We start from the raw sequence: 10,430 nt of genomic DNA on the forward strand, positions 1-10,430 counted from the left end.
ACTATGCCCACGAGGGAATATGATTCTCTCAATTTCAAGTGAAATGAATAGGAAAAAAAAAAAAGTTGAAATGCAGATGAGTCACTTTATAGTTAGAATTTATAGTTATTATATCTAACGGTTTAAATGATGTCAAGTAATAAATATATTGACATGCATGCCATTCAAAAAATTTAAAATATATTAACATCATTTACATTGTTAGATATGATAATTAAATCTTAACTGTGAAATGACTAATCTCTGTTTCTTTTTTTTTTTTTTTTTTTGAGAAAGACTAATCTCTATTTCACTTAAGATCATTGTCCATCAAGAAGTAATACTTCAAATCAATTCCTTGCATAAGATAAGATAAGATTAAAAAAAAAAAAAAAAAAGATTTGGCTAAGATGTTATAAAAAAAAAATAGAGGAGTTTTCTTCTAATTTTTTCAACTGTTGAGATTTAATTTCACTTTTTTCTATTTCTCCTATAAGACTTAAAATTAATTCTGTACCATTGAAAAAACTATACTAATTATTTTTTACAACACCTATCCCAAATACAAAAGAATAAAAAAAAAAAATCAAAGTTGGAAGGAAAGGTGAAATGATTTCCATTTTATAAGGTATGTGTTTTAATTTTCCAAAAAGGAAAAACATGACCGTTAGCTGTTACGGAATCATAATTTTGATCAACGGCCAAGCGCGAGAACCAAAAGGTCCATCAATTTCGTGGCCCCCATCTGATCTGATTGGTCCTTCAGATAACGGTGATGATACATTCAAAACGCCCGCCATCTCTGTTCGTCTCTGCGTCCATACCAGTTCATCCCGCTATACCAGTAACCAGTGTGCAGTAAACGCGCTTCGAGGAAAGTGAGAAAATGGCGGATGGAATTCGATTCTTCCAGTTGAACACAGGAGCTAAGATCCCTTCGGTAGGGCTCGGCACGTATCAGGCTGACCCTGGCATCGCCGGTGAAGCTGTCGCCTTCGCGATCAAGGTATTCTTCTTCACCTTCTTTAGAGTAATTGATCCCTTGTTATATAATTTACAAGAAATGAAAGAGTTTCCGGTTGATTAATTTAGTGCCTTAAGAACTAGGGTAATCGTATATTTGCTTATGCAACATCTCAAATTCTCTGTTTTCTCCCCTTTTCCCTTTGAGTTATTAAGTTCGAGTCCATCATTCTTTTTTCTTTTATTGTTTCTTGTCGAGATAATATACCATTCAATTAAAAATAAAAAATAAAAAAATTTTATGGTATAAGGGTTCTTTCTATTATTAGCTTCGGATTATAAACTAAAAATCACATAAAATGTGAATCCAATGGGTTGCTTTCGAATAAATCATAAATGGTGAGGCAGTTTCAGCTACGGCTTTGACTATCAATATTTCATCTGATCTTCACATTGAATTAAGTTGCTTTAACTCCAAACTCGCTACATCACGGAGGACATATGACAATTTCAACACTCGAATGGATACCAAGGAAAAAGAAAGAAATGGCTATGAATTAATGACTCTCAGATCGTATTGAACCCATGTTGGTTGAAAGATCAACGAAGCCAGAAAGGAGGAAAATGGTCTTTTCATATTAGCCAATCCTCTCTTAACATAATCTCAAACTAAATTAAGCAAGTGTATGTAGCAGCCTTACAATTGAAACTTGGAGATGCTCCTAATGGTTAGATACATCTTACAATTAAAGCTTTGAGATGCTTCTAAATGTTCGCTGAAGAAGAACCTAACAAAGGTCTCAATTTACAAATGTTTGAAGCACAAGTATAAAATTCATCAGATTGGAAATTAGGGTCTTAAAGTTAAAAATCACTAAAGCACATGGGGGTTGTTGCATATTTTTCCTATAATGCTCTTAACTACAAGATAAATAATGGAGCATGATTGTTTTGAAGGGTAATGCACTTTTGGATGGTTTTCTTGCGTAACAAAAATGTTGGTAATGTTAGAAAGTTATATGATTGTATAGATTTAGGAAATAGGATTCAGCAGGGTTCGGTTAGGTGGTTAGTGTCTTTTCTTAATAATCAATTATGATATATTTTCTTTTGTATTTCTGTTTATAACATCTGTCGAAGCACTGCACAGCATGAACCTCTTTTTTCTTTTGTGTCTGTGGCAGGTTGGATATCGGCATATTGATTGTGCTAAACTTTATGGGAATGAGAAGGAGGTAATTCTAGCATCAAACATTGTATATCATCTTTTTGTCTTTAATGTTACTGTATGGTATGTGAAAGTTAACGCTTGATTTGCTCAGTCATTGCTGAAGACTAGCAATTCCTTTGACCAGCAATTTCCTTTGTATAATTTGGAATTGTTATTAGAATTCTCTTTCACCTTTTTGGCATAGATCACTCTTTAAATGTTCCTCCTAGTCATCCCCTGAAACAGGGCAATGTAAGAGATTTAGTTGACCCATTTAATAGTCACGTTTAATATGTTTCTTTGACTTAAGACTGTCTGCGGAGTTTTCTTGAACTGCTGGAGCTCTTAGATAGGCACCGAAAACTCTAGTCTTTTTTCTCTTAAGTTTCCTAATGAGATGAAGAATAAGAGACAAGATGATCCAGGAAGTAGCTATAAAAATTTCCTGAAGATATCTGAGTACATCTTACTTTGTGCAAGAGTGTTACTTTGTACAGGACACTTGCCTCCTTAGCTGCTTCTTTTTTTCTTTTTCTTTTTTTCTTTTCAGAAAAGCTGATTTGTTTTTCCTCTCTTTTATTTATCTTCTCTATGCGCTTCTGGTGAATATTAAAATTCATCTACTGTGGTTGACCCGTGTTTATTTGTGCACAGGATACTTTCTCAAGTAATGAAACAACTTTTTTTTTTTTTTCTCTATTATTTTTCTTTCTTTTCTTCTTTGATAGGAACTGTAGTTTCATATTATACTATTGTAAAACGGTAGCATATACCGTAGACATTTGTTATGTTAAGGTTGCTAAGTGGCTTCACCCTCGTTTGCTATGACAGTAAAGAGTGTAGTCATGTCGCGACCTAATTTCTGGTTTGACTTTGTGTAGATTGGGTCTGCTTTGAGGAAGCTTTTTAATGATAGTGTAGTGAAGCGTGAGGACTTATGGATCACCTCCAAACTCTGGTTTGTTCCCTTTTTGACTTGAAATGGTACCAAGCTTTCTCTAATATAAAATCAATTAGAGTTGCATAGCATGTGTTCGTGACCATTTTTCACTGTCTAACTTGAACTAGATTTATTTGCAGGTGTACTGATCACGCGCCAGAAGATGTACCAGAGGCATTAGACAAAACATTGCAGGACTTGCAACTTGACTATCTGGATCTGTATCTAGTATGTACTAAGCTTGAACTTTCCTTGAATGTCGCTAGTTTTTTGATATATACATGAATTTCCTTCCCAGTCAAAATAGGATAAAGTTATATCACCAGCATTTCCTTTTGTTCTGACTTAGTATCCATCCATCACTCAATTACTGAGTGGGCTAATTTATTTTGTAGATCCACTGGCCAGTTAGCATGAAGAAGGGGTCAGTTGGTTTTAAGCCTGAAAATCTTACCCAACCTAACATACTAAGTACATGGAAAGCAATGGAAGCGCTCTATAATTCTGGAAAGGCTCGAGCTATTGGAGTAAGCAATTTCTCTTCAAAGAAGCTTGGGGACCTGTTGGAGGTAGCACGAGTGCCTCCTGCTGTTAACCAAGTGGAGTCTCACCCTTCATGGCAGCAGCCAGGATTACATGCATTTTGTAAATCGAAAGGTGTTCACTTATCTGTGAGTATGCAGATATAAAGTGGTCTACAATTTCTATGTTCTAAAGAGTGAAAAAAACAGAATTTATGCAAGTAAATCTTGCAGAATAGACTAATGGGAAGAGCTTGAGAAACAAAATGGATCTGCTTTCATTTATATGTGATTTTTGAACAACCCTCCATTTTCCAGTGACTCAATGAAGAACTTTTTCTTATTTCAGGGGTATAGACCATTGGGTGCACCTAGCACGGGGTATGGGATGGAGGTACTTAAGAATCCAATTCTCAAAATGGTTGCAGAGAAATTGGGGAAGACTCCTGCACAAGCAGCTCTTCGTTGGGGGCTACAAATGGGTCACAGTGTACTGCCTAAAAGCACAAATGAAGCAAGGATCAAGGAAAATTTTGATGTTTTTGACTGGTCTATACCTGAAGATTTGTTTGCCAGGTTATCTGAAATTGAGCAGGCAAGTAGCCTAGTCCTATTCTTATAAAGTGCACTACAATATACATTAGTAAAATTTTGGTATATATATATTCACGCAGGAGAGGCTGGGTAAGGGCACAGCTTTTGTTCATGAGACGTTGGGTGCCTACAAGACCATTGAAGAACTCTGGGACGCTGAACTGTGAGCAGACATCAGATATTTGAAACATCGTGGTATTTCTTGTCCTGTTTGATAACAAATTACTTGATTTTCTATGCTTTTTCACTTGGTGCGGACAGTAGTCAGGGATTGCATTCATTTTTTCTCCTTTAGAAAATTGAAGTAAATAAAGGAGCGCTTGCTTGTTATAGCACGTTAGGTTTATGAGAGATTTGTACGTGCCCACTGCCCGGTAATATAGCAAATGTACTGGTGAAAAAGTCATTTAAATCAATGAAATGCCAATTTATTGACCCTAAATAAATATATATAGAAGATCCTTTTCCGTGGGGTTGTCTCATTAAATTAAAAATCTCTCTCTACATTAACATTTAATGTACAACGTATATACTAATTACTAAATGATAAATGTTATATATAACATTTTTATTCTCTAATTATCTTGTAATATTGATGTGGTAGTTTTAACGAATATGATCCTCTCCATTTCTTTTATTTAGTGCATTTTGAAGGGTAGTGTTGTTTAAAAGTTTTAATGATGGTAGTACATTAAATACACTACCCTTCAAAATTCATCAAATTATTGAAGAAATTGAGAATATTTGAAATAGAAATGATTCTTTTTCTAAAACTGCCATATTAATATTATGAGATAATTATGAGATAAAATCTAGTTTCTAGCCTTACTTTTTGAATGGATGCATTGCTAACAAAGTGATTTAATGCTTTCTAATTCAGGTTGAAAGATGGAACGAATTAAATGCTGAGTGAAGATGGAAAGTCTGAAAAGTGTTAAAGAGGGCAGTATCTTATTCAATTAAAAATGTCTTTGTAACTTTCCACTTTCTTTTCTATTTCTCCCTCTGAAGTCTCATTCAAAAATTGAATGAATTTCCAGCTTCATGATATGATTTTCTTTTGCCTTGAATATAGTTCAGGTCCTTGATTTAGCAATTTCATATAAATAAGTTTTTCAAAATTAAAATTGATAAAACCTTAACAATGTCACGAGTGAATTGACCATATTATCAATGAAAAAAGTGATGTTAGAAAAACTTAAATATAAAAAATTAACTAGTAATTTTGAATCACGATTTTAAATTATATATATATATATATATATATATATATATATATTAACATAAAAATTAGTTAATTAATTGCCATAGGAAACGACAATTTTTAAAACAGTCCAAAGGTTGACATATTTGGTACTGTGTCGCCTCCGGTCACCGGTGGGTTTTGCGTAAAGACTAAAGGGTATTATTGGCACATGGCGTGGAACACGTGCGCGTGCGGTGGAGAAGGGGTTTGGGTGGGGACGAAGAGGATGCTGGCAGCTGGAGAGAGCGGGAAGGAGCTCCGTCTCCGTGGATGGAGAAAGTTGACGAAGAGCACCAGATTGGGCTTGAGAGCCACGTGTCTGTCCAACATGTACGGTGCGTGCATGAGACGCGCATAAAGAAAAGACGGTCGAGGTTTCTCGTGTGGGCGGAGGTGAGAGAACGATCATTGCTCGGGAATGAATGGTTTCAACCAGAACCAGGCATTTCGAACGTGGCCAAGAAACAACACAACACGTCATCCCACCTTACACTCCACAAGATCCATTCAGCCAATTCCACCCAAAAACAGACAAAAACTCTCACTTTAATCTGCATTTTTTATACAAAAAAGGCATAAACATTTTCATGGACCCCACCCAGGTTATCTTTTGTTTTTTTTTTTTTTTTTTAGGAAGAACCCACCCAGGTTATCGAATTAAGTTAATTAAGCAAATCAGCAGGAACAAGTTCTCCTATGGTTCGTTGTTTTCTTAAATCTTAATTATTTTTAAAATTTGCCTTATCAATCATTGTTATTTTTAAAATATAGCTAAATATAATAAATACTGACAATTAATTGTTAAATAACTTAAATTACTTGTTTTAATAATTAAAATTCGGAAAAATATTTACGTTATAACATAAATCTGACCGCTCCTTCAGACAAACGGCGACGATTCAATCTCAACGCCGTATCTTACCTACACGTGGCGGTATAGAAAAAGAAGATGACTGGGGCCTCTCGCCCGCGCAGGCCGTTTATAAAAGACGGAGTTGCCTATTCGTCTTCCGTCACACTCTCATTGCCCCACTCTCTGTCTCTCTCTGTTCGTCCTTGCGTTAGTTGCGTGTCCATATCAGCAGCGTAGCACTCGCGTTTCGAGGAAAGCGTTAAAATGGCGGACGGAATTCGATTCTTTGAACTGAACACCGGAGCTAAGATCCCCTCGGTAGGGCTCGGCACGTGGCAGTCCGACCCTGGCCTCGTCGGCGAAGCCGTCGCCACCGCCATCAAGGTCTTCTTCTTGTTCACCTTCTTATTTCTCACCGTTTGATGATGGCGATGACGATGACGATCATGGTCATGATGATGAATCATTTGATTTCTCTCTCATCCAAACATGTTTACTTGTGCTGCAGGTTGGGTACCGCCATATCGATTGTGCTCAGATCTACGGCAATGAGAAGGAGGTAAATGTTAAATTATCACAACTTAATCATTTCAATTATGTTCTATAATTCCCATTCACGCGTTCGAACGTCTTCTAACTAGACGTCTGTTCTGATTCATATTAAATTATTATTTATTTCAGAAGTGCAATTAAAATTAGTAAACCTAATCATTTATATTATATTTTAACAATACAAAAAACATATTAATCATATCCATGGTTCTCCAGTTCGCAGTACCACTTAACTATGACTAGTTTCTCTCTGTGGTTGATCTAAGCTTGTTGATTAGAAAAGAATTGATGTGAAATTAATTGTTTTCTGATGCATATGAAATAATTGGTAACCCATTGCCTACTCCTCATTTGTTGTAGATTGGTTTGGTCCTGAAGAAGTTGTTTGAAGATGGGGTGGTGAAGCGTGAGGATTTGTGGATTACCTCCAAACTCTGGTGTTTTTTTTTTTTTTTTCTTCAATTTCTAGTATTCCGTTAATGCTAAACTGATACTGCTGCGTGTTTGGTGCCTTAATGAGCGAGTCTTTGATCTTATCTAGTTTGATTTTGTGCATTCTAAAATTGAGGTGATCCAACAGGTGTACTGATCATGCACCCGAAGATGTTCCGCAGGCATTGGATAGAACTTTGCGAGACTTGCAGCTTGATTATATTGACTTGTACCTTGTATGTATTATGGTCAAAGCTTTGTTCAATTTTGGGTCTGTAACGTCTGTTGAAACTTGATATAAAAGTTTTTGCATTAATGCACCCTGTATTCTTTGGGGTGTAATTGATGGAAAAATTGCCTAGACCTACCTAATTGAAGGTGAAATAGAAGAGGGTTTTGTGGATGCCTTCGCATATGGTATACAAAACAAATTATGCCCAAATCATGAAATCCCCCGACTCTAGTTTCCGTGCTTCTAATTTTCCTGGAAAATTACAGTTTTGGGATAATAGTTTTGTACATCATTATTTTTCAACTTGAGAATATTTTATTGAGGACATTATTCAACTGTAACTAAATAAGGCTGGTTGGTTTTTTAAGATGCATTGGCCAGTTGCGATGAAGAAGGGTTCAATAGGCTTTAAGCCTGAAAACCTTGTTCAACCAGATATACCTAGCACATGGAAGGCAATGGAAGCACTCTATGATTCTGGCAAGGCTCGAGCTCTTGGAGTAAGCAATTTCTCTTCAAAGAAATTGGCTGATTTACTCGAGGTAGCTCGTATTCCTCCCTCTGTTTGCCAGGTTGAATGCCATCCTTCCTGGCGGCAGACCAAGCTACGTGAATTTTGTAAATCCAAGGGAGTTCACCTATCTGTGAGTATGCAAATTTTGAATTGCTTTTAGGTTTGAAGATAGTTCATCTATCTTTGATTAGGCAAATCTTTGTTTCCCTTGTAATCTTGTGTTATGCAGAAGTTCTGTTAAAACTTTGATACTTTTTATACAGGGATATTCACCTTTAGGTTCTCCTGGCACCACTTGGCTGAAGAGTGATGTCCTCAAGAATCCAATCCTAGTTAAGGTTGCGGAGAAACTAGGCAAGACTCCTGCACAAGTTGCCATTCGTTGGGGCCTGCAAATGGGTCATAGTGTGCTTCCAAAGAGTACAAATGAGCCAAGGATCAAGGAGAACTTTGATGTCTTCGACTGGTCAATACCTGAAGACTTGTTTGCCAAGTTCTCTGAAATTGAGCAGGCAAGTACTCGGTTAAATGCCATCATTATGGTTTATACTTCTCGAATTAATACACTATTTTTTTCGGATCCGGATCCTCTCCATTTCAAATCCATTTAGTTAAAACAAGATGGCATTTTTGTCCAAAACAAATATTTTGGACAAGTTTTGGACAAAAATGTCTTCTTGCTTTAACAAATGGACCATTTTTTCCATGGGTAATATATATATTGCCAGCTCAAACACAGTAAACACTTCCTACTAATATGTTATAGATGAAATAGCCCTTGAAATTTTGTTGCTATAGCTTATCGTTTGCTAATTCCCTTTACCATGCTTTCAACGGGTTTCATTGGAGGATTGTGATAAGGTCAAAATGACCATATTATAATGAAATGTTCATAGTGATTATTGGGGACTCATAATTGTCATAAAACTCTTCTCCTTTAATTGTGCAGGGAAGACTGGTGAAAGGGACCTCATTTGTCCATGAAACTTTTGGCGCATACAGGACTATTGAGGAATTCTGGGATGGTGAAATCTGACCAGTGAAGCAAGTACTGGTTTATTGGAGATAGGGCGGCAAAGTTATGTTTTATCATTTTCTGTTTTGTGGAGGGGCCATGGCCATGTAAGTTTTTAGTTGCATCTTTCAGTGACCATAGACGCCGCTAGATTGGCTTTGTTTCTGCTTGACAGTTCAGTGAATTTTAAGTTTTTGAAATGTGATCATGGTTGTGTTCACGGTGGTTCTTTAAGCGGGTGCCTGAGTTCCCGATAAAAATATGGCTCCAAATAGTAATATATTTTGCACAAGAAAAAGTTGTAATATATTTGTAGTGTTTAATTATGCTTAATTTCTCAACGAGCCTATGAACCATGCTTTATATTAGGGCAGATAAAAACCGTTCTCTAACTGCTAACCGTTTAAGGTACAATGTCGTTTTGATTTTTTCTGATTTTTTTCTTTTTTAAAAAAAAAACATTGATTATCATTCTGCATAAAATAAAGAATTTTGATTGATTTTCGTGAATGCTTATTCACGACAATTTTTTTTTTTTTTTTTTTTAACATGTTCACACAAGGGGAAGTAGGGATTCAAACTAGTTACTACCGCTGACGTGAATACTTATTCACGTCAAATTTATAAACAATTCACGTTTACAAATTTAATTGTAACTCCAATATTTATAAGTGTTATCTTGATATATATATATATATATATATATATTTCACGTATTCTAAAAAAAACGTGAATTTTTAAAGGCTGAATTAAAAAAATTTCCACAATTGGTAGCTAAAGGCCCAAATGGAAAGAGGCCGAAATGAAGGCCCAATAGCACCAAAAACCCTACTGGGGCAATTTTAACGAATATACACCAAAAACCCTGACGAGGAGCTAAAAAAGGCAACCAAATGGCCTTGCATTCTGTGCTACGCATGGCCTTCATCCGTAATTCCTCTCGCGATACGACCCGTCGGGTCTCCAAGACCCTTCCGAGGAGTGCTCTTCGGCGCTAGCACCGTCAAGAATGGCGAACTCGTCCACGCGCTGAACTGGAGAGGCTCCGTCCCCCGTCTTTGCGCTTCTCCACGGAGAGCGCCGATAAGAGCCTTATCCGGGTCATCGAGTCCGAGATCCAACTTTCTAAGAACAAATATGAGAAAATTTATTCGGTACATATACTAATCACTAATATTTATTGTTGATATATAATTAAATTTCAAGGGCGTGTTTGGTTGTAGCTAATATTTCTTTGAAGCTTGTTAATTTTATACGTGTCAAAGATCCTTGGTTTTTTATTTTTTATTTTATTTTATACATCAATGAAGAACTTGTTCGTGTCATCGATTGGAATTCTTTCATCGATTTAGGAATCCAATGCTACAATGTTAATTTTC

The 10,430-nt window shown here is 36.1% G+C and overlaps 2 protein-coding genes across 2 annotated transcripts; both read left to right on the forward strand.

Annotated features, from left to right (window-relative positions):
• The first annotated feature begins 693 nt into the window (after positions 1 to 693).
• LOC132161836 (NADPH-dependent aldo-keto reductase, chloroplastic-like) lies at positions 694 to 4,674 on the forward strand. The gene is made up of 7 exons (XM_059572036.1): positions 694 to 985; positions 2,127 to 2,177; positions 3,034 to 3,110; positions 3,233 to 3,320; positions 3,488 to 3,763; positions 3,963 to 4,208; positions 4,288 to 4,674. The coding sequence occupies exons 1-7, from the start codon at positions 866 to 868 to the stop codon at positions 4,372 to 4,374; spliced, it is 945 nt and encodes a 314-aa protein (XP_059428019.1). The 5' UTR covers positions 694 to 865; the 3' UTR covers positions 4,375 to 4,674.
• Positions 4,675 to 6,455: 1,781 nt separating this feature from the next.
• Positions 6,456 to 9,271, forward strand: LOC132161838 (NADPH-dependent aldo-keto reductase, chloroplastic-like). Its single transcript, XM_059572037.1, has 7 exons — positions 6,456 to 6,690; positions 6,815 to 6,865; positions 7,219 to 7,295; positions 7,439 to 7,526; positions 7,891 to 8,166; positions 8,300 to 8,578; positions 8,986 to 9,271. The coding sequence occupies exons 1-7, from the start codon at positions 6,571 to 6,573 to the stop codon at positions 9,070 to 9,072; spliced, it is 978 nt and encodes a 325-aa protein (XP_059428020.1). The 5' UTR covers positions 6,456 to 6,570; the 3' UTR covers positions 9,073 to 9,271.
• Positions 9,272 to 10,430: the final 1,159 nt, after the last annotated feature.

The sequence above is a fragment of the Corylus avellana genome, chromosome ca9 (genome assembly GCF_901000735.1).
Source record: "Corylus avellana chromosome ca9, CavTom2PMs-1.0".
In the NCBI taxonomy this organism is placed as follows: domain Eukaryota; kingdom Viridiplantae; phylum Streptophyta; class Magnoliopsida; order Fagales; family Betulaceae; genus Corylus; species Corylus avellana.